The sequence below is a fragment of the Bolinopsis microptera genome, chromosome 2, assembly GCF_026151205.1.
Source record: "Bolinopsis microptera isolate Bmic1 chromosome 2, MBARI_Bmic_1.0, whole genome shotgun sequence".
In the NCBI taxonomy this organism is placed as follows: Eukaryota; Metazoa; Ctenophora; class Tentaculata; order Lobata; family Bolinopsidae; genus Bolinopsis; species Bolinopsis microptera.
Genome location: NC_087073.1, coordinates 11,182,203 through 11,206,738, shown reverse-complemented (window position 1 = coordinate 11,206,738; position 24,536 = coordinate 11,182,203). Strand labels below are relative to the sequence as shown.

The 24,536-nt window shown below is 37.9% G+C and overlaps 3 protein-coding genes across 5 annotated transcripts in view; 1 reads left to right on the top strand and 2 right to left on the bottom strand.

The window, feature by feature from the left end:
• Positions 1–1,688, bottom strand: part of LOC134826205 (uncharacterized) — a 32,814-nt gene extending 31,126 nt beyond the window's left edge. Inside the window, exon 1 of one of the 2 annotated variants that reach the window (XM_063838491.1) lies at positions 1,498–1,688. In XM_063838491.1, the coding sequence (XP_063694561.1) occupies positions 1,498–1,550 (53 nt within the window). In that variant the 5' untranslated portion in view covers positions 1,551–1,688. Of the gene's footprint in view, positions 1–622; positions 802–1,497 lie in introns of those variants that run through there. The other variant, XM_063838492.1, reaches the window with a different exon arrangement.
• LOC134826208 (uncharacterized) overlaps positions 1–24,536 on the bottom strand; it is a 76,569-nt gene that overhangs the window by 35,271 nt on the left and 16,762 nt on the right. The gene's annotated exons all lie outside the window — the stretch shown is intronic.
• The window catches only part of LOC134826206 (semaphorin-4A-like), a 33,406-nt gene continuing 15,524 nt past the window's right edge, over positions 6,655–24,536 (top strand). The window contains exons 1-7 of one of the 2 annotated variants that reach the window (XM_063838493.1): positions 6,655–6,775; positions 7,321–7,405; positions 7,586–7,643; positions 7,880–8,032; positions 11,019–11,115; positions 22,140–22,265; positions 24,241–24,326. In XM_063838493.1, the coding sequence (XP_063694563.1) occupies positions 6,700–6,775; positions 7,321–7,405; positions 7,586–7,643; positions 7,880–8,032; positions 11,019–11,115; positions 22,140–22,265; positions 24,241–24,326 (681 nt within the window). In that variant the 5' untranslated portion in view covers positions 6,655–6,699. The remainder of the gene's footprint in view (positions 6,776–7,320; positions 7,406–7,585; positions 7,644–7,879; positions 8,033–11,018; positions 11,116–22,139; positions 22,266–24,240; positions 24,327–24,536) is intronic. The other variant, XM_063838494.1, reaches the window with a different exon arrangement.

Here is a 24,536-nt window from a genome sequence, read left to right as displayed (position 1 = left end):
AACTGTGTCAAGCAATCCATTATAAAAACAAAACACTAGTGGTGGGGTGGTGGATCTTACTTTGATCTTACAATAGATTGACATGTGATCTAATATTAGTGGTGGGCATTATCCATTAATACATTCCCACATTGGTTGTGAGTATTACAGTTAAAACGAGCGTCCTGATGTCTCAGTCATCACATTAATGACTGAGTTCATTTTCTGTTGAGACAAGTTATTAGGTAGAGACAATAACCTAATAACTTTAACAGTCTAGAGGGACATGATGTTAACGTTGACATTTACTTAATAAGCTTATTACCCTTTTTCTTGGCACATTTAAGAGTCTTCTAGTTTCACTTCTACAGAGACACCTAAAACTTCCTAAAATGGGATAAGGAGACAGAAATAAAAAAAATTTTTTTTTGTTATGACTAATGGTAAGAACTTAAAGTTAAACTTATGCTATGATCTCTTACGAATATTTTTCGTAATGGTTATAAACTAAAACCTCAATTATACTTGAATCTTTTTTCTTATACGGTTTTTATCACGGTACGATTTTATTCGAAATTACAACCTGAAAGTGAACCAAAAGTGAAAACGATTAATTGGCTGAAATATCAAAATATTTACTCACAATTTGTTGGGTGAATGTCGAAGTCTATCGAAAATAGTCATACTTATTAGAAACAAAAGGAAACGGAAACAAAGAAAATATGAGAGCTTTTGTTGCAAAACCGTCTCGAGCCTCGCCTCTGTTACGTCAAATGATAAGAATTAAATCACGGCAAAAATTTCAAGCATGATGGTCGTGTCATCATGTAAATTCAAGCAAAAATTATTAAAATAGACAAAATGCCAAACTTTCATGCATGTTTGTTCACGCTGAATCTGCATTTCATGATGTAAATTACAACTTTTTCCATCCACATTTCTCTGACCTTATAATGAAATGCGGTAAGAAAACATTGAATAATATCATTAATAAAGTCACTAACACATGATTAGCACATGAGTAGGACAGAGCTTCTGACCATTACACTAATTGCAATTGATATTACACCGTATTTCATATAACGTTTCATAAATATATTCTTGGAGAGTGATTTTTTATAAAACTTATTTCAAGCTGAATAAGCATATTAAGCAACTGTTGTATACTTCTGGTGCTATGTTAGTTTTTTATCTTATACATAAAAACGTACTTAAAAGTGTACAACCAGATCTGGAGATCCATTACCTTTTATAACAAAATATCTGGAATTCCATAAATTCAATTCATTTTTCATCTAAGGTTACCAGCTTATTTCTGTCTTGTACGTTAATAGTTATGTGTTAAGATTTATGGGTGGAGTGTACTATGCAAATGATAGCAATGCTGATGTTACGATTCAATAACTAGAGTTTTCATCATCAATAATAGCACTATTTAAGTAAGATAACACACTATATAAGAGTATAATGCACATAAAATATTGCAGAAAGTGAAAGTGAAAGCGAAAGTGTACTCACACTTTGGAGACAGGGTCTTTAGGATTTCTGTGAACGAGAACATTTGAGACCATACTGCCTGTAATAGTAATGATGTAATTATTGTAAGCTGAAGAATATGTCACGATACAGATTAAGCTAAAGTTACAATCATAATATATTGAATTAGAGCATAGAGGCCATTTGGTACACGTACGTTAGTTCGACACGCACTTTAGTTCGACACGCACTGTAGTTCGACAAACTCTAAAGTTCGACTTTGTCGAACTAGAGTGCACTACCTGGACTCTAGTTTGACGCGTACTAAAGTTCGACAAGAGAACTTCGACTGAATAAGAAAGATATTCATAAAGATACAATTTTTAATTCAGAATATCTTTCAATTTAGTTTTTTATCGAACAATTTTGAGTCGCATATGAAATTTGATAACGTTCCGTGAGCCAGAAGTAACGGTAATATTAAAGGACATGATGTTCTAACTCAAAAAGTCAAAAAAATAATGTGTGTAATGTGCACATTGTCATTTATGTAATTTTATTGGGAGCTGATTGAGAAAATTGATTATATGATAACTATTTTAAAATTTGCTGCCTAACTGACCTTAGACTCAATTGTTAGTTAGCACAATGGTAGACTAAGCGACCCCAGGTAACTCAAACTCCGTTTTATAGATCCAGATTGTACAAAACGTACGCTTGTAAAGTAGGAGAATGACAATAAATATTATTGATTATACTGAATGGTTCTGAAATTTCCAACCGCTGGTTGCTTGATATCAGAAAATAGTCTTTAAGATTACCTAAACGTTTTGAAATTTCTGATCTCGTGCACCTGCCATTTAACCATGTGATCTTATGATAAGGACCCGGCAATAGCCCTTCGATCACAAACAGATACTATTTGTCGAACTTAAGTACACTACCTGGTTCGACACGTACCGAAAGTTCGACAGGGATGATTTCTGGTGAACTTAAGTTGTCGAATTAGAGTGCATTTCGAACTACAGTACGTGAATCAGGCAATTTCGATAAACTTTTGAGAGATTCATCATTAAAGTGAAGATTTCTTCTGATGGTAATGATACAGCCTACAGGGTATCCCAAAAGAGCAACCATGTGATCAGACTGATCAATGTGCATTACTCGGTTATCATTTACAGGGGGCTGTGTGAGAGCTCATAACTTTTTTTTAACAATTTGTCTTATACCTTCCCTAATTTTTATGCTATCAGATTGTTCTTGATGATGATAATGTGATGCTGATCTTGGATAACCACCTTATTTGCTAGGAAACTGGTACAGTTTTACCCTTGAATTTTGAACATAGGTTGTGGAGCAAGTTGTTAAGTTAAAGCAACGGTTTAACAACTGCTATTTCTCACCCTCTTAGTAACAACACCCTACTCTCTTGAATTTAAGGTATCTATCCATTGCAGTCTCGTCATAATCAACTGACTTCAGACTAACAAATTTTATGAAAATCTGCTGTGTAATCCTGTGTAACCATACACATGAAGCTTAAGTCGCCTCAGGCTTGATATACAATTACAGCAGTTGGGCTACATCAAAACAGAATATCTTATCAGCAAATTATACATACTCTGTAGGTATGGCATACCAGACAGTCATGCAAAATGTCACCCTCTATTAACGATGTGAATTTATTCAGTCATGTTCTCCCTCGTGATATTCACTCCTTGTATAGTCTAGACGGGAGTGTTAGTGCTCCCTCTGACAACTTAATGTTTAATGTCTGTTTAATTCCACTCACCTGAACAGCTTGTTTGCATTTTGCAGTGGATAAAAGACTTCTTTTAAAAATTAATGTTTTATTACCAATCAACTTGTATAATATTAACTTAAGATTTTGTTATATGTATAAAAAGACATTAAAACCAAGGCATAGGGTAACAGCCAGCTGATGTATGAATTATGCAAAAGTCGATCTAATGCCACTTCACACTCAATTGGTAAAAGAGTCCCATGCGCTTAGAGCCCTGGCCCCTGGTTGTGCGTTAAAATTGGAGATGGGTTCGACTCAGTATGCATTTTAGAATTAAATAAAATTGGTGATGCTTCAATATAATTATTATATTTTGTAAGCACCACATTTCCTGCTGCTGCATGCCCCTGTTATGTGCTGTATAATGTGCTGTATAATAAGCAATGGTTAATTACTATACTATACCATGATTGGAGCACACACTTTTGCTGACCTAGATATTTACATTTCAAAATTATAAACGAATGTTAAAAATTACAGCCTACAGGGTGTTCACATCCCAAAAAGGAAGCGATTCCAGTTTCTGAATCGTGGTAATCAATAATCAATAATCAACTTCATTGCAAATTAGTCATATGGAAGCAACTGATTAGAACGAAAAATCATTTATACTTCACCAATTATTCAATAAGTGAATTACAGGATCGAATTGATACAGTTCCCTTTATAGCGCTCGATTCATTGCAGACGTTTAAAGATTTAATCGCGCGGCACCAAACGCAATAATTAATTATATCATCCAAAAATTTTTAGACCGTGTTACAATTTGCAACTGAACACTGTCAAATAAAAATATATTTAGAGCCCCTATGACGCTTCAAAATATACAATTTCTTATATATTATATGGCCTTTTTGTTTCACTAACAGGCAGTAGCAAAACAAAAATTCAATACAGTAAAACAAAAATTGAAATTCATTATATTTTGATTGACAATGTGCAATGACAATTTATTGAAATTGTTGCTTTGCAAAATCAAAATTAAATAATAGTTTACGCCGTACGCGGCGCGTCAAAACGGTGAATTCCTTCAACATCATATTTCCAAATATTTAATTTAAATAAAATGCAAAGTAAATTTAAATAATTATAACGTAATGCATAATTTAACGGGTTATACTCGTAAAATATTTGTTCCAAATATCATAAAAGACTGTCGTCGAGTCCTCAGCGCGCGTCTTGGTAATAAATAGTTGTATTAAACAATTTTTGAAGGAATTCAGGATTGCAAGTATTAATATAATCATTTGTTAACCCTAAGCCTAGCCGATCAAGTTTTATGGGACAACCAATATATTGGTTGTCCCATAAAACTTAATTAAACAAAATTATTTTTGTTTGCATTATTAATAACGCTGAACGCGAACAAAAATAATTTTAAAATTGTATGAACAAGGCATAAAGTCAAAAATTATTTGATAGTTCACCAAGTAGAGATTATACATTTAGTGCACAGCCCACAGGAGGAGCAAAGTGCAAAGAAACTGCCACAAACTGCTACAAACTGCTACTAACTGCTACAAACTGGCACTAACTGCCACAAACTGCTATTAACTGCTACAAATTAACTGGCACTAACTGCCACAAACTGCTACTAACTGCTGCAATCGCCCCCGTGCATTCGCGCGCCGTTTGCAGCAGTTAGTAGCAGTTTGTAGCAGTTAGTGCCAGTTAGTAGCAGTTAGTAGCAGTTTGTAGCATTTTGTGGCAGTTCCTTTGCACTTTGCTCCTCCTGTGAGCCGCTATAAATAAAATTAGCTAAAATTTGTAAGTTTAGTTCACATTAGATTACAAGGGAGACAGAGGGGCAAAATAACTTTGTAGATGTTGGGAGTCTAAACTTAAATTTATAGCTACAAGGCCAATTTTTAAGTGGTTTAGTTAATATTTTAGAAGTGGAATATGTATTACATTTTTGACGGTTTCATTTTACTTGGCTGGATGAAATGTTGAACGTGGTGGAAGCAATCAGATTTTGACCATTCTGTGTATAAAGTAGTTTATAATACACGTTGATCTGGATATATTATATTGTATTCTCCATCTGTTATACTGGTGTGACTGCATTCTGCATTGACCTAACAGGATCCATAGCTCACTCAAGGATTGGCACAACTGAACTAATTACATTGCTAAGATATCAAAAGTGTGTCAGAATCCCTTACTTTCATTCAAGTCGTATACTGAAACATCCACCGCCACATGGTTATGTGTAAAAACTTGTTAGACGTTACAGCAAAGTAAAGTGCTTTTGGAAACTGTCCTTTTAAAGCACTAATAAACTTTGTTTTAAGCTTATCATCTATTCAAAAATCACAGGCTGCCAGTGATGAGAGAATCCTAATTAAATTGAGGAGTAAGCTAGTTCAAATGGCGCGCGCGCGACAGCAGCAGTTAGCAGCAGTTAGTAGCATTTAGCAGCAGTTAGCAGCAGTTAGCAGCAGTCAGCAGCAGTCAGTAGCAGTTTCTTTGCACTATGGCACCCCTGTGAGCAGGGCCCTTCATTATGCCCCTGCCCCCCCCCCCCCCCCCCCTTTTTTTCCATTTTTTCCCCCTTTTTTAGCTAGTTTAGTATAGGGACTTAAAATTCTGCAGTTTCTTGCTTTTGATGATATTCCTGAACTGAAATTTCATAATATTGATATTTCCTTACTTAGTATTGCTTGAATAACCTACTGAACCAAATTCTTTATGTCAAGTATCCTGGGTTTGAACAGGATATGCCCGCTTAAAATACTTCCATTGCGTTACATTACACAATTCTCAATAAATGTATTTAATTGTAGTTGTGAAAATAGTTTAAAACTATATTATATACGGCGCCTCCTTAAAGTGGTACCTTTATGGTTCCGGCAACTAGGCCTCTTCTTTACCCCCAAACGTTTAGTTTATTATCTTGTGCAGTATAATATATATAATATATACTAGGAATGTGATTTATCATAGTTCTTATCAAATTTTGTGGTGATTTGAGTACATATCATGCTTTATTCCATCAAAATATGACACAGTACGTGTTACTAAGCTTAAGGTTCTGAGGGGGTAAGAGACACTTGAGAGGCTACAGACAGTGGACCTCTTTATATAATTTCTCAGAAGAGGCTTGGTATATTAGGGAAGATAGATATATCTATATACACAGTAAACCCCAATTTAATTTACTGTCCAGGTTTTGTTTTGTGAGTCCATGTTGGATCACATGGTTTTATCTCTGTATAGCGCCTGAGGAGGAATCATTGAAAATTTTAATAAATCATTGATAATTTGTATTTAGAGTATGGTATTGCCCACTTGAAGCAGACGGTTAATTTTAAGTTTTTAAGTTATTAGCTATTTTAGATTTAATATTAATAATTGTTATCAAATCTCATAATCTACTACTGATAATATTCAATAGGCCTACTCATAGCATGAGGTGGAGATGAAATGATTACGTGAAGATGATCTTGATTATTGTTACGCTGACACTTGTTTGTTACTCTCACAGCTCACAGTGGATCAGATACGATGATGAAGGTAGGGCTTAGTACTCAGTACAACTGATATCTTTATTGATACTTGCTCTAATTAAGCGGTACAAACAAACGTGAGAATTTCATTTCTCGCACGCCTTCAAAGTGTGTTATCTTTTTATTTTTGATTCTGTATTCCTTGAAGAACAGGTCAGCCTGCAATTGGCCTGTAGTCACTTGTTAAACCATATCCAGTTACACATGTCACGAATGCTCGAATTTCATTGGACAATCATCACTTATAAGTCACGTGGACATCACCTTATCATCCTATTAGCTATTGTCTGCTTTGCAATGTAATTTGATTTGAAGCTGTTCAAAGAGAGAGAGAGAGAGGGAGAGACGGGCACCCTCTTATTCGGGTCTTATCTGTTAGCAGCTCATTACATGGGATTCATTGTTATACATGACAACACATCTCTGGGTTTGTGTTACAAAGTGCACAAAACCCTCCTAGCACGACCAAGTGAATCAGCATTGAGTTTTGATTTTATGGAAATATGTTGAATTAAAATGTTATGTAAAATTGTGATCATATTACTTCGGCAGATTGTCCAAAGTGCGTTGTGTATACAACAGAAACGAATTTTTCGTCTATGATATCCTTTGAATCAAAGGTTCTAATTGGTGCAAGGTACGTGGGAGATTTTGATTAATTGATTACTTATTTAATAATCTACATTGATAATTACTGAATTATAAATTAATAAAATTGTGATTAATCCCTCGTATTGTGTCTGCCATGAATGGTCAATTCAACCTTAAAATTGGAATGTGTACTGCCTTACGTTTAATTACTTGTATATCATTTCAGAAACAGCATTTATGAGATTGAATTCTCGGAAGAAATATCTACGAAGCATGAAGACAGGGTGAGACTTTGGTTATTGTTCTTATTAAATTATTATCTTCATTGCCAGTATTTTGAATTTTATAACTTTCTATAGGGGGCAGGGGCCTTATGTCAACATTAATAATTTTTTCTATTTCATGAAAACCTGTATTACCTTTGTACTCATGTAAAGTGAAACACGATATTGAATTTTGATTGTATTTTTCGTTTATTTCATTATAAACATTTGTTTCTCTAAAAATTGTTTCCTCTCAGTTTGAGCCAGTGGGGCTGGAAGATTGTATCAAGAGACTTGGACAACAAGTTGACGACTGTCAGAACTATTATAAAGTTATCTTGCAGCTAAATAAAGCTGACCTGTTCATCTGTGGAACAAGCGCCTTCAGCCCTGTTTGTGGGGTCAGAACTGTAAGTAATTAATTACTAATTAATTAAAATTAAGTAATTGAAATTAAACAATAAGTTGAGGCAAGAATAGCATAGTCTGTGAATAAATTCGAAACAAATTGGTCTAGGAAGTTTTCGCCGTCAGTTTCAGTCTTACCATTTTTTGGTAGCGGTAGTTCCTGGGACTATGGACAGCACATTCCTGTAGAGAAACCTTTGTTGTGGACTTATTCACAGGTGGTCCCATAAATTTCTATTCTTGCCCTAACTAATTAAAACAGTTTAACAACCGGGCTGTAAATATCTCATTATACTTAAGTTTTAAAAGTACTTAAAGTAAGTATTTAAGTCTTAGCTCTCCGATTTCAACTCTCAGAAGTATTAAGTAACGTACCCTCAAAACATTAAGCCCCTAATAACCCTAATGTATTGAACATACCCGTACACTTCCTGCATATAACATCTTGTTGAAGTCCTCCCTGCAATTGGCTGGTTACTGTCACGTGACCATGGTTACTCTCACGTGATCGGGAAGCTGACCTAACCCGGCCCTGTCTGGATGATCTTGATAGAAATTTGCGTCTTTTTGGTGTACTCTGCGTGTTTTAAGGTCGATTGAATTACTCCCCTGTCCCCTCCCACACACTGTCCACTACACCTGCTGTAAGTGTACACTATACAGGAACTAACACTGTGTCCCTCATTTAACGTGGTCATATAAATGGTGCACGTTACAGATATTATAAACGCCAGGAGGTGGTGCACTAATGTTTTTCTCCAATTTTGATAAATTTGAACCCAAAAATTGTCTGGAATTATGAGGATTTGTGTAATTCACACTTTGAGGCATCTTTCGGTACCAAATTTATCAAATTCGGAGACAAAAAATGTTGTGCCAAAGCTTATCGCTTATTACACTGACTAATTAGAGTTAGAGCTCTGATCGTCTTCCCTAGAAATTGTACTGGTGGTGTGAGTCAGGTGCCTCTCACCAAAATGGTACCACACTCAAGTTTACCACACTGAAGGTTACCACACTCAAGGTTACCACACTCAAGGTTACCACACTCAAGGGTACCACACTCAAGGTTACCACACTCAAGGTTACCACACTCAAGGTTACCACACTCAAGGTTACCACACTCAAGGTTACCACACTCAAGGTTACCACACTCAAGGTTACCACACTCAAGGTTACCACACTCAAGGTTACCACACTCAAGAGTACCACACTCAAGGGTATCACACTCAAGGGTACCACACTCAAGGGTACCACACTCAAGGGTAACGCAGTGTTTATTGTACAACTGTTTAAAGGCTTCTTATGATCATATTGGTGGTATGCCGGGGTATGCAAGGTTATGACATGATGTAAGATGTGGTGTAATTACGAGCTACAGAGAGAGACTGTGGGTTTTGCGGACACGTTCAATTTTATCGGTTATTTTTTAAAAAGCTTTTAAACTGGACCGAAAATTACAGAATGAGCTACATTTTTGGAATATTTTGCAGGTGTGACTTTACCGGGGCAATATCCTGGTAGTCGCTTTTCAATAGTATCAGAATCACGATTTAGAGAGCTCACAAAATTGATACAAATTCGTTACTTTTATAACAATTACACAGCAGCCTCTGATTGATAGTACTCAAGTACTATGAGAATTCTTGATTAGATCTCATGTAATGTACAAAATAGCAAGGATGACGTCATATCATTACATAAACCTCATATAATTTCTCAGCCTACAAAGCTACAAATAATAACTTCAGGGAAGCCATATTTCTAGGACCATAATTTATGCTAATCAGATTTAACATTACTATCTCAGAACCTCACGGTTCAGGTACACTCAGACATGCAAACTCAGAGGCAAGTCCTGCGCACTTTAGGCAAGACATGCGCACTGGTGCAAATATCAATTACCTTCACTTTCAGCATGATAATAATAGATTCGTTTACACTTTATACAGAGATGTTTATCATTTTCCCAAGTATTCCACGCTACTCACCAGGGAGGGAGGGATCTTTAATTAGTCCCACTCAACACTAACCCTGGAAAAAGTAATAGTATAATACACAGAGGGAGTAGTTAAGTATAATATAAGTTATAGTTAAGTGTAATATAATTATAATAGTAGTGTATTTACTTTTGGAGGTAAGTCGGAGGTAATATTATAGTGGTAGGGTTATTATCGTCTCTTACCTAATATGTAAATATGTGGGTCGGAGTGGGTGGCCTTTTAGAATTTTACATGGCAACAGTGTAACGTGTGTCATAACGTGACGTCATCACATGACATGATGTCACAACCATATCTGTAAAATCTGTAAACAGGCGCCTTACATTTTATATTTTACACCTTGTTTTTTAAAACAAACTGACAAGCATATTAGCTGTACTGGTGATCACATTGTGACAGTGTCAGGTACATCCCCTTATTCAAGATATATGTCAAAATGAATTAAGCAGAATGTACATATTTCATGCTAATGGTTTGTTTTACGAAATTTGTATCGTGTTAAATTGTAAACCATTCAGCTACATTAATACCAAATTCTATGTTTTCACTGCCACATTTACAAACTTCACGCCATTATCTGAGCTAAACCATGCGCACGATATTCACATACTTTTACAACTTCAATTAGACACAATTTACAACTTCAATTAGACACAATGTATGATGATTAACTACGGCGGAAATCTTATTATGATAGCGACTTTAGTCTCGTTACTTTCGAAGAGTATGTCCAATTGAAGCTCTTTTTAACTTTGTTTAAGGTATCAAGAACCTATATTTTGCTAAAACTCTAACATAATTCAGTGCGACTCTGAAAATATTACATATCAGAGTCGCACTGAATTATAACGGCCAAACGCCTATAATTGATCTGTGCGAAATGAATCATGATATCCAGGTTCCAGGGCCCCCATGGGCTTCGGCATGTCTTAGATTTATTTCATGTTTATTTTAAGCAGTTGAGAAAATGAACCTTTTTTTTCAGATATCTGACCTATCGTACAGTGCACATAGTAATGACGGTTTGGGAATCTGCCCAGCAAATCCTCGCTCTTCAACAACCTACCTGAAACTAAAAGATGGTAAGTACTAAGTACTCTCTCTTATTCTAGTTATCTGTCTTGTTATCTGTCTTATCCTACTCTGCTGTCTTACTCATACATTTGAGTACCCGGGATGCAGTTTCCGTGCAAGTTACACATACCCAAGATGACGTGATGAACACACAGGTCCTCTGTAGGTATTGTAGCCTAGCTAAGTGGCTGCTGAAGAGCACGTCACTAACCTACCCTGTAGTAACCTACTCTAGTAGCCTAGACCCAGGCTCATCTGGAGATTACCTCGCAGATCATCTCTGCTACATTTCGTCTACGTTGCCTCTGGACATGACCTCACTTTCACTGATCTGCTACATTTCGTCTACTTTGTATCGGAAATAACGTAAAGTATGTGATGACGGGTAAATACCGTTCAGTAACACCATTAGGAACTGCAATTAGAATTGGACTTGGTCACGGACACTAATTGATAAATTGTTACGGTTTTACGCCGACTTCTTAGACGACTTCTCGCACTGATCTCTCTCGAATATTCATTAAATGGGTGCTGAGTGGAGACCTTTATTATTCAATTATTGGAATTGCAATCTCAGCCCTCCATCTATTAACAGTCTTAGATTACTGTGCAATATAATTATGGATTTAGTTAGGGACCCCATTTTGCAAAGTAATTTTATGATATTAACGTTGCTAAGCAGTAAGATTGTTATCAAGAGGGCAACTAACTGACCGTGTTCGGCAGACCACGCTAAAGTTGGGTACTTTGTCATTTGCTGAAATTAACACCAAACTGCTTCCACAATAGCTTCACAGAGCTATACAACCACCAAACTGCTTCCAGAATAGCTTCACAGAGCTATACAACCATCAAACTGCTTCCACAATAGCTTCACCGAGCTATACAACCACCAAACTGCTTCCACAATAGCTTCACCGAGCTATACAACCACCAAACTGCTTCCACAATAGCTTCACAGAGCTATACAACCACCAAACTGCTTCCAGAATAGCTTCACAGAGCTATACAACCACCAAACTGCTTCCACAATAGCTTCACAGAGATATACAACCACCAAACTGCTTCCACAATAGCTTCACAGAGCTATACAACCACCAAACTGCTTTCACAATAGCTTCACAGAGATATACAACCACCAAACTGCTTTCACAATAGCTTCACAGAGATATACAACCACCAAACTGCTTCCACAATAGCTTCACAGAGCTATACAACCACCAAACTGCTTTCACAATAGCTTCACAGAGATTTTGGGTTAACCACCACATTCCTTAAAATCACAGACATAAAGTAACTTCTCGTAAAATAACACTCCCGTATTATCATATATTATCGTATATGTAGCATTATCATTCGCGGTCAACTTGATATTATGTAACTAAACCGTTTTCATTAAAATGTAAATGTAACCATTTATATTAGTGCGCAGAGATACTATTAAGTGTTGAAAATCTTCTTGAAATATGAGTTAAACTGTCTTAAATTGGTTGTCAGTTCCCCTAGATGCTCAGCCTCACCTAGTTACTTCTCGCGTATTTACCCTCTTTAGCTTATTTAACGCGAATTCGACGCTGGATACAACTAATCTCATGTTTAACAATTTGTAAAATCGTTCCCCTCTGATTCAATCTAAGCGGCATTAAAGTTCGCTCCGCTGCATTCCAGATCAAATTAGGGGGAAGATTCGCTCGGCGACCCAACTTAATAGTGGTAGAGATATAATGGTGAATATTATAATGATATGAAGTTGCAGAATAGTGTATTGTGATGCATGGGCGCCGCAGAATAGTGTATTGTGAGCTGACGACGATTAACACATGTTTATTGAAAGCTTCTACAAGTTAAACCATCGTATCTCTTATATGTTTCTAACCCAACTCCATTCAGTGTATTATGATGCATGGGCGCCGCGCTTTAATGCATTAGAATATGGGTATTATATAGTGTATTTATATAGTGAACATACTGTAAAGATTGGAAGGTGGAAGTGTTGTAGGTACAATGGTGCAATACTCTATAATAGTATGATATAAGCTGTGTCAAGGTATTAAGCTGCGAGGGAGGTGTTGTAAAGGTGTGGATTTAAGAGTAGCTCTGGAGACACTCTCTCTGAATACACTCTCTCTCACAAGGTGTCACTCTCCGCAGGGAAGTTGTTACTACAAGCTTTGTTAAAGGTGTCACTCATTGTTACAGTTCATCAAATGACTCTCCCACACAGAACTAATAAGCTAAGCTGTGCATTAGAGATATCCTCAGGTGGAACTGTGAGAAATACAACTCATGGAAAGTTGGTCTCATGGGTGATCAGGAGGGGGATCAGTGAATAATCGTTTTCACTCAAAACTCCCAAATTTAAAACTATTCCCTCCTGTCGGAATGTTTAAACGTAAAACACGGTGTTTCTCATCTAGTGGCTCAAGACGTGATCTAAATTTACATTTTACAGCTGGATAATTCACTTTCATCTTCATTTTGAGTGCTGTAAATTAAGTTATAAACACACAACCCGTATCAAATACTTGTAATACACCATGTTTTCATGTCGGACTCCTAATGACCTTGTTACCAGCTAGGACAAGGGCTCTGAAAGCCTGCTGAAACACAGTTACTTTTTACTCTTTTTATTTTGTAATACGGTTCATAGTTTCTCCGGGGTTTGGAGGATTCATCCCCAAGTAGTAGTACATGGTCATGGAAGAAGAAGCAGCTGTTACCCGGACTGATACAACTTCATAATGACTGAGACAATCAGTAACATTGTAACATTATATAATCTAGTCTCACATCAGTTCCTGTACTAACGACTAGCTCTGTCGTCGCTGGTTCCCCCTTCTGGCACATGGTGAACAATACTGTCCTCTGATTGGTTGATCACAATACTGTGCTGTGCTCTGATTGGTGGGTTTGTGTCACGTGGGTCAGGTGGTAGTTTGGGTTCTGAAAAGCGTGCTGTTTTGAACACAGGCTGACTTGAGACGGTTCATCAACTCCACGCGAATGTCTCAGAGCTGGTGTTGTACCGGTGCACTGACTCAATTTATTTATCTTTTAAAGTAATATCAGATTCCCTTCTGAAATATTAAAACGCATATATAACATAATATAATATATAACATAATATAATGTATAATGAAGATCTGAATTAAATGGAAGTGGATCACTGAACAGTGGTCCTGACATAGCTTCTCAGGTATTATTATTCTCAAGTATTTCCACAGTGATGTCACGTGATATTATGATAGTTAGTGGATCAGACAGGAAGTGACCACTATAATTGGTTAGTTGGTTTATCGACCAGACACGATCATTTATGATACAAGAAAAACACTCAATTTGCAGATACTTAGAGTTCTAGATACGATGAAAAGTTAAAACTCAATAATGAGGCTCTTACTGGCAGTCTGGCACATTATCATATTGGTTGCCAACCAGTACTGCATACGCTCCATATAAGGGCATCACATACCACGTGACCCTCCATATAAGGGCATCACATACCACGTGACCCTCCATATAAAGGCATCACACACACACACACTGTTTTCTACATGGATTCTGAAACATCTAAGTAGTAAGGTAAGCGTATTAAGAGAACGCTGGTGTTAAATTGTGGATTATGCCTTTACGGATCAAAACGGATATTATACTGAAATACTCGGGTTTAGTGCTCAGACTCGATATTATTGTCCAGACTGTGTTATTGTTGTTGAGTTTGTAGCTTGACAGATAGATATACCTGCAGTTATGTAGACATCTAAATGCGTTATGATATATCCAGATTCCAGATGCATTTTAGATACCTGCTGGTTTTGGAAGCGGGAGCCGTATAAACGGTATTTGCAAGTTCTTCAATACAAATAATAATAAAGTTATCCGAATAGTTGTCATGTTAATTTAGTTAAAGTCCTACTACCGTTGGTTTTTAGTGATGGTATAAATAAAGTATCTTAATTAAAGGACAATTTTAAATATGTACACATAATAATGATAAAGTGCCTGTAATATGTACACATAATAATAATAAAGTGTCTGTTATAATATGTACACATAATAATAATAAAGTGTCTGTTATAATATGTACACATAATAATAAAGTGTCTGTTTACTATATATAAAGCGAGACGATATATATATATATATCTGTGCCATTTTACTGACACCACGGAATCAACTTTAATGCGACTTTCCGCAAAAACCGTAAAAGATATACAACTGAAACTTTTTTGACTGGGTCAAATGCTTTTATGCTTTTCAAATCAGCATGAAAAAATAAAAAATTGGCCAAGGAATAGGAGTTTTAGAGCCCAAAATTTGGACCCCCAAGTGGTGTCAAAAACGCGAATAAAATAGGTAATAATTATTTTAGTCTCTTGAGTCTTGACACCATTTTAGGGTTATACGGGTTCCTGCTAGTAATAATAAAGTGTCTGTAATATGTACACATAATAATAAAGTGTCTGTAATATGTACACATAATAATAATAAAGTGTCTGTTATAATGTGTACACATAATAATAATAAAGTGTCTGTTATAATATGTACACATAATAATAAAGTGTCTGTATGATGTATGGCAGAGTGTCTGAGATCATCACCAAAACCAGTCCGCCTCTAAATGCTGTGGTGATGTGACATTTACTGTGATGAGTTGTGTTACATGATCGATCTGAGATGATAAGCTGTTAATAAGTCGCTGGGAGAGAGAGAGAGAAGTCGCTGGGAAACCCGGTTGAAGCCATGCAGCTTTAGATGGCTTTTGGAATTTTTATCTTTGACGTATTAATCTGACTTATGATGGATTTGATCACATATTTTATTTCCATGTTTTAAATTACCTACTCAACATCCCGAGGAGAAAACAGCAAACAAAATGTGATCTCATGCATCACTTTTAAAATTTTAACCACTTCCCAGTTTTAAACATTGTTGCAAAAGTGACAGAGCGAAACTTGATCATGTCAGAAGCTTGCCAAAATGTATCTTTTTGGAGATGACGGGTCTTTCGGGGGTAAGCTAACCCTAATATGATCAGGATTCAGAGCCCACTTTAAAAGAAGAAGCTGAAAAGGTAGACATGTTGTGATTCAGGTACACAGCAGGGTTGCTCCCTCCAACCAAACCTCCAGCCTTGTTGGTAAGAAACAATGTTTCACCATTTACCAAGAATACAGTAGTCTAGTCTACACTACTGTAAGTGTTACTGTGTAACTTGTTGTTCTTCTGTTGTCTAGCCGCATTCTCCATACTTATCACTCCGTAACTCTGACTCCTGTCGACGGTTCCGCGTGTTTAATCAAGATAAGATAATCTGATTATCAGTACTCTGAGATAAGGGCCCCTGTCCCTGTCCCTCTACCGTCATACAGACATATCAATTGTCTGAATCTTTTAGCTGCAGTTCTCTCCTCGCTATAAAATATCTAGGTAGGTAAGATTTGATATGTGCCATATATTCCCTGCGGAATTACACCAGAATCATTATAATAACAACACCTAAATTTAAGATTTTACCATAGCAATCATGTGTGCCCTAAATGCGTGTCTCCCTCCTTATGCTCTTTGATTGGCCGGAATCGGTCACGTGCTATTTTCATCGGAAAGGGTGACCTTATTACGCAACATAATACTGAAGTCTAAATATCAGGCTCCCTGCAGTGAGGATGGATAATTTCATGTGTTTTAGATGTGACACTAAATAAGCCGTGTATTCTGGCTGGTACTCTAAATAAGAATTAGGGCCTCAATGTCTGGCCCAGTGCGAGGGCCACCCTTTAAGTGCCAGACGTTTATACTTGCTCTTTGTCGCTGGTAAATTACCATGGTACCTCAAATCAGATTCAGGGCTGCTTTGTTCATGTGGGAGAACTAGTTACTGCGTGTTACTGAGTTACCAGTTACCAGTTACTGTGTATTACTGAGTTACCAGTTACCAGTTACCAGTTACTGTGTGGCTAGCACGGAGCACCAGATCATGAGGAGGTTGTTACGCTTCATAGATTTGCCCTTATCATCATTGAGACTAGACCCCTCTGTTCCTAATTACTACTGGTCTCTTATTCCCATCGGCTCTCTCTCATCGTCCCTTTCTTAAGTAGGTGACATAATATCATCAAGTGAAAGGGGGGATGTGATCACGAGAAAACATCAATTAGTCCACCAAAAAGTCGTTACAAACTGTAAGTATGGTGGGAAAATTTGTGTAATTAAGAAAGCGTTTGAAGCGTCTGAGGATGACAAGAAATACAAATATATTCGAATCCAAATTGTCGCATCTCCAAATTGTCGCATCCCCCCTCCCCTCTGTGGCACGACGGTGAAGTCTTAGTTTTCGAAGGGGTATTTATGCATGTTTACGCGCTGGTCTGGTTGATAAGGGATACTCAGCTGATAACGAGCTGCACCAGCCCTCTTTAATGTCTGCCCAGTAGGTGGAACTGCCTGGCTATTCCTCGTTATCTCACCACCCCCGCTCCTTCATCGATTCATTTGAATCTAGTGTTGTGTTTCAGTTATAGGGACTACTTTCCGGTGATTGATATCAATTATATGTTTATCTTACGTAAACAGCTACTATGATTTCCGGTGATTGGCGAAATGCCTTAATATGGATTAATCTATCCTTTTAGTTACTGATGATAATTCATAGAGGTTGTTAAATAACGCTCTCTACGAAAGAGGTTGTTGATGACATGATAACCTCTTGGTGTTATAAGGCTGGGTGTTTCGCAAACAGAACACCAGACATATCGTCTGTATCCATTTTAGCACTACAGGACCTGCAGAGTTATAATTAGAAAAACTTAGATTTAGAGGCCACCCGCATTCCTGAGACGAAATTTGAAAGATGTACACTTCAAATTGTGAGATCCGAATAGTTGTGCAGTGTATTTAAAACATTTTAAACTGCACAAATTTAACTGTCGGATAGAATTAGAGTGTGTTTGTGGCGGGCTTAACGCCAGAGAGAATCTAGTTACGTAAATGAGTGATTTTACGATTTACCGGAAATCATAAAATCAAAATTACCTCAAATAAGCTGCAGTCTGTCAGTAATTAAATTACTCCCACTTAAATCTTATAACAGTTCACAGATCCTTTTCAATCGCTACCTATCATGTGCGAATAACCAGAAACACGTATTGTAGGGCATGATCATTTGTAATAAATTGCTCGAATCACCTACCATTTCTCAAATTAAATTCATTCATTACCCGGTAAGATAAGTCATGAGCCCCACATAATTACTTCAACCCCCTTAATTGAATTAAGTACCCTTAAAATTACAGCATTGCAAGGTTTAAACTGGCTCACAACGACCTAAAATACCGTTACCACCAATAGGGCCCCAGTATCGGAGTACCCATCATCAGGTGCTCTTCAGCTGGAAATATATTGAAAAATAAGCATTGTAAGTTTTCTGTTTAAACCACTTTTTGGAGTGTCACAACATAGATCACTCAGGATCACGTGATTAGGTCACAGTGGTCACATGTGTCACAGTGGTCACATGACTTGTGTAACAGTGGTGTAAGCTCACCGGAGCCGGGTTTGTTAGTTAACCCTCACACTCAGAACCACTGAAAACAGTAACTACTCACAAGGCTCACCGTCTCCCCAACCCTGCTCTAATCAGATTATGTGACAAATGCAATTCACAATCCATTGTCCCCAGCTTCACACACGAATATTGTATCATATGATCTAACTTCACCGTCATCGCATAATGTTAGGGTGTCTACCTAATTTAGGGGGCCGGAACTAGACTTTACATATTCTTCAGATAATTCCGTCAAACCAGGGTCTCAGGGTCTGAATCTGGAACACGGCATGCTCTAAACATTGGTGGTATTTCACTGAAAATCGTCAGTTCCTGTTTAAAAGTTACAGATCTAAAATCTCACTCCCTCAAACCAGCTCCAGATACTTATACACACTTCACACCACCCGCCCCCTCATATTCAGCCCTGTGTTGCTCTCTAGCCCTGTATTGAGAGAGAATTATTAGTGAAGAAGAGGTGAGTAGTAGTATTACTCACTGAGTACATAGCACTGCATGATTGAACTGAGTACATAACATGGTGGATTGGATTGGAGAGATAGTGTGAAGTGTGCCCTGAAATTAGAAAACATGTTTTGGTTTATTACACCATTCCTTGAAAGTGATTGGTCGTATTTTCAGAAGACATACCAAGTCCATTTCGCTCTGTTGCTCTGTTGCTAAAGAGCTAAAGGCAACCTTTTATCAAGTGTGCACAACAATATCAGTATAAATTTGCAAAATAATTCAAACCACGCGGCTGTCACTGCCATTCCCTCAATTTAATTACAACTACATTCCTGTCAAGAGCTCCTAGAGTCCTCCCAATCCCCTAAGGTAAGGGGATGAATCCCGACAATCTTACTCAGCTCCGTTCTAAGTATTCACTCCGGACATATCCTATAAACTTTCTTTCTCTGATCTCTCAGAAACGAAAGTAGAGCGTGTTGTTATGACTTCTCTCTCTCTCTCTCTCTCTCTTGTTGTGACTCAGGTCACCAGCTCTGGAGGTGTTGAGAGACAGAGCGGGTGAGAGTGCCGAGAGAGTGCCGAGAGAGTGCCGTGTTGAGAGAGTGCCGCCACATGTTCATGTGTCGAACTGTCAAGTGTTCTCCTGTCAAGCTGTGGTGAGAGTTGTTGTCACACCGGCCCATCTTACCTCTCAGATAAGATTCTGGGTATGTGGTTGTGGGGCGAGTTTAAACAGTAAACATTGTGTAATTACAGTCAAACTTACAAACTATGGGTTAGTTAACGGCAATTTCAGGTGTTATTTCATTACAGCGTGGTGGTTGTGTAGCTTGAAAGGTCTGCCCTGTGGTATTAGCAGCCTCAGGCTGTGGTATTGGCAGCCTCAGATGCCAGACGGGGCTTTGAACATTGTACAATTACAGAGGGGGTCAGAATGTAACAAGTTAACGAAAGTTTCGATGTTACAATGTCGCAGTTAAGTGGGTCGTGTTAATATGACCTGACATTGCCTCAATCCTGACCTGTTTAATTCAAATAAATAGTCCACTCTTCCACTAAGAAGCACTTCATCACATTGGGTTATACCAATCTGCAAACCACTCATTGTCTCACTTTCTCACCACACTGCAGCCGTGCGTCTCAGAACCACTAATTGTCGCACTTTCTCACCACACTGCAGCCGTGCGTCTCAGAACCACTAATTGTCGCACTTTCTCACCACACTGCAGCTGTGCGTCTCAGAACACCCCACTTGCCCTATTTAAATGTGTGTTAAATACACGATGCTCTGAACCACGTTGTTCCAGTCGGTGGTGGTCATGGAGATGTAACACACTCTTTACAGTGTTTACTCTCCACAACAACAGCCTGGCCCCTCTAGACCAGCTATTGTTCCTACCTGCACCATTTGTTATTAGCTACCGTAATACGATACCAGCATAATTTGATACATACCGGGTTTTCTATACAGTTAATAGTATTTGTATAAATCGGACGCGGGCCCTGATCGAGAGAAATAGAATCAGAGATGCCAGCACGAGAGAGAGGTCTATAATGTAGCTGGATGGGGTCTGACCTAGTAATTATGGAGCTCTCTCTCTCTCTCTCTCTCTCTCTCTCTCTCTCTCTCTCTCTCTCTCTCTCTCTCTCTCTCTCTCTCTCTCTCTCTCTCTCTCTCTCTCTCTCTCTCTCTCTCTCTCTCTCTCTCTCTCTCTCTCTCTCTCTCTCTCTCTCTCTCTCTCTCTCTCTCTCTCTCTCTCTCTCTCTCTCTCTCTCTCTCTCTCTCTCTCTCTCTCTCTCTCTCTCTCTCTCTCTCTCTCTCTCTCTCTCTCTCTCTCTCTCTCTCTCTCTCTCTCTCACTCTCTTGCTCGCTCAAGCACGGACTGCGGAGTCTCAGTGTCTGGCAACTTTCTCACATCTGGCGGGGAGTCACGTGATAATTTACAGTTACTGTGCTGCCAGATGTCTGGAACTGAGAGTTTCCAGTGTTTAGTGGTCCAGTGTGATCCTGCTGAGATAATGTTATAGTGCTTAGTTGAGAGAATGTAATTAATGGAATTTAGGGGATCTTTTTAACTCTGGTGTTTTAAAATGCACTGGTGTAAATCCCTGCATCTCACGATTCACGATGATAGTGACATCTGCGCGTTCAAACTCCCGATAATGCATTGTGTGCACACTGCACGTACATCAGGTAAATATCACTGAAAATGTTCTATTCGGTGATGCAATAGCTATAAAGTTGGTTAGAGTGCAGTTACACGCGGCTGAACATAACAATACTCCGGCAGTGTCATCATCTCCCGCCATCTATCAGCCTGGACAATGAGTTACAATGGTGGGCAGATACACAGAGTCCCGGCTTATATTTAACACTAGATCAGAACCGAGCACTATAGCTCAGAATCCTGGGTGACCTTAGTCGCACTATTCTAATACTAATAGATATTCCATTAGTGTGTGTGGTATCTCAATTTGTCCAGGTCTGATGAATGAGAGGAAAGTTAACAATGAAAAAGCCGGTCCGTTACTGTAGTTACTAGTACCATGGTTACTGTGGTTACTAGTACCATGGTTACTGTGGTTACTAGTACCATGGTTACTGTAGTTACTAGTACCATGGTTACTGTGGTTACTAGTACCATGGTTACTGTGGTTACTAGTACCATGGTTACTGTGGTTACTAGTACCATGGTTACTGTAGTTACTAGTACCATGGTTACTGTATTTACTAGTACCATGGTTACTGTAGTGATACCATATTTGCAGTTTAACCCACTGTTTACTGTTAACTACGCCAAACACCATTTATTTGCTCCCTATTTGGGTATATCTCACACCAGCAGTAACGTAGCTACATGTTTCGCTAAACATATAAACTACCAATTTTTAAATTCGTTTGAACTAAAATTCTGCTTAATATTAATAACCCGCTGCTTAACCCTGGAGCCTTAAACTTTAAATTGGTCGTTAATTAAGTTATTAACGAAATTGCGTGTTAAACCCCAATATTTTCAGCACTATTTGGATTTGCGGGTACAGAACGAGCGAGTAGTTCTCAGTACGCTATCTCTCTTGTTAACTTGGGATATGGAAGTTACGACGTCCTGTCCAAGACAAAGTCAGACAACCACTGGCTGAACAGTAAGTGAGGGAGAAAGTGTTCATCTCTACTGATCAAACAGGGGATCGTGTGTTCATTTATTTGTAAACTGGGACAGTGCCCGGGTCGGGTGGTTCTAATGACCAATTCTAATCTTAACAAATAATTTGAAAAACATATAATACAAATAGTAATAATCCCTCACAAGGGCACTGCACTCTTGATAGGAATATGCCACACTGTGTAGATTCATGACTATACTGTTTTAACAGGGGGAAGGCGGACCGCGGAGGGGTCGTGTTGTTGGAATGTTTTATTAGGATTGTTTCATTAGGATTAACTGCTTTTAAATATGGTACCAGTGTGCTTGGTGCAGTTATTTTAACTAAGTGTTATTTATTGACCGATACATGCCTCAACTCCATGATACCATGTTTACATTTGCTTGAGCGGCGTTGATAAAGGAATTTGTGGACATTTTTTGGATACATTTGGAGCTGGGAAATAGAGCTGTAGGGCTTGTGTGACCGTGTACCGTGTACTTATAATGTACTCTCAACATCATGTTTAACACATAAATTATCTAAATATTCACATCCGTATAATACCATTAAATATCCATTATCCACTTATCCGTGGTTTATTTGGCGCAAAAATTGTTCACCTCATTTTTGATCATTTTTCTTAAATCAAAAATCAAATTCAATCAAAAACAGCACAATAAATGTTCATTTGCGGTTATCAACTGCATGATTACAAGGCCCAGATCTGTGATTTAATAATAACAATGACAGGATATTTATATTTGAATTTCATTTTCCAAACTCACATTAGAAAGTCAGAAAATACAGTCGAACACCAGGGCACCTGTAAAGCAGCAATTAGGCGTGTCCTGGACTTTATGTCACAGTGAACTATGACGAATCTTCCTAAATTACCCTAGTGTCCTGCAGCTCCCCTTCCTTGCTCTCTCCCCCTCTCACTTACCCGATAAGAACACGACTTCCCGTCTCACTCACCATATTCAGTCGTTCTTACACTAATTTGTTACATTGTTGCCATATAATATTCCCGTATTTTATGTGATATGTGTTTAACACACCGCTACTTTTTATTGAGCGGTGATATTACGGTATTCTCAATGTCATGATTAGGAGGCCGGGTTGAGGGACCCCTTTTTCACTTGAGCTGGTCCGAATTAGTGGGAAAATTTTGCCGCTCCTTCTTAGAAGTTGTTATTACTGAGGAGGGTATCATCGCTATTTTCGCCATTTATTCCAGTAATTATTGTCTTTAAGTCACTGCGAATCTGACGATCCGTGCTATCCAAAAGAGCTAAATTCACTATTTATTCAATATTTTCCTGATTTATACTAAAATAACCCAACAAAATTTAAATAAAGGAGAAAATATCAGAAGTGTTTGACAAACACTGTTGGTGCCCCCCCCCCCCAACTCATTAGTGGGTGCTATAATCCTCACATGACCCCCATCACTCATTACGGAACAGTAATCTCAAGAATAAGTGTGATAAGATCGTTCAGATGAGGAGGAAGAATGGTTGACTGAGAGAGACTGTCCTTGTTACAATGGTGGGAAATTCAGTCAAGGACCTGTTTAATTGAGGTTGCTAATTAGTGTGCTAATTAGTAGGTCCCTTTCCTGCCGACATTAATCATTATACTTGGTGTGACGTTCTTTAATTCATTACACTGGAACATAAATTGTGTTCGGCGGACGAAGTTTCTGGTGAATCACATAAGAGATTAACAAGTGGTAGAAGCTAACCAGCCAAATCAGACTGTTTCCATGATTACCGTTACCATGGTTACTGTGTTAGATGTTGTGAATATTTCGTGGTGATATAATGCAGCAGTCAAAAATATTATGCTTTGGTTGTTTGGGTGAGTGAGGGCCATTCACATACCACCCCATCACCCTGACCCCCCCCCCCTTCCCCCCTCTCGCAATCACCCTCCCCCACTACTATCACTTATTAACATTCATAATCCTCAGAGCCGGAGTTTATCTACTCATTTGAGTACGGAGATCACGTTTACTTCGTACTGAAGGAAATAGCGGTCGAGGTGATGAGCATTGAGGTTAGTTTATATTCAAATACTAATAATAACGTGTAATTATTTTAAGTTTTTAATTAAAAAAAAACGTTAATTAATACAAAATGCCCATTTTCATTGTTAGTTACCACTTATACCAACCAATGGTACCGCGTTGATAAATTGATTTGCGCTCGACATTTAATTTCTTACTTGGGGGATTGAAACTGGGCGATTTAATGATTATGTGGTATA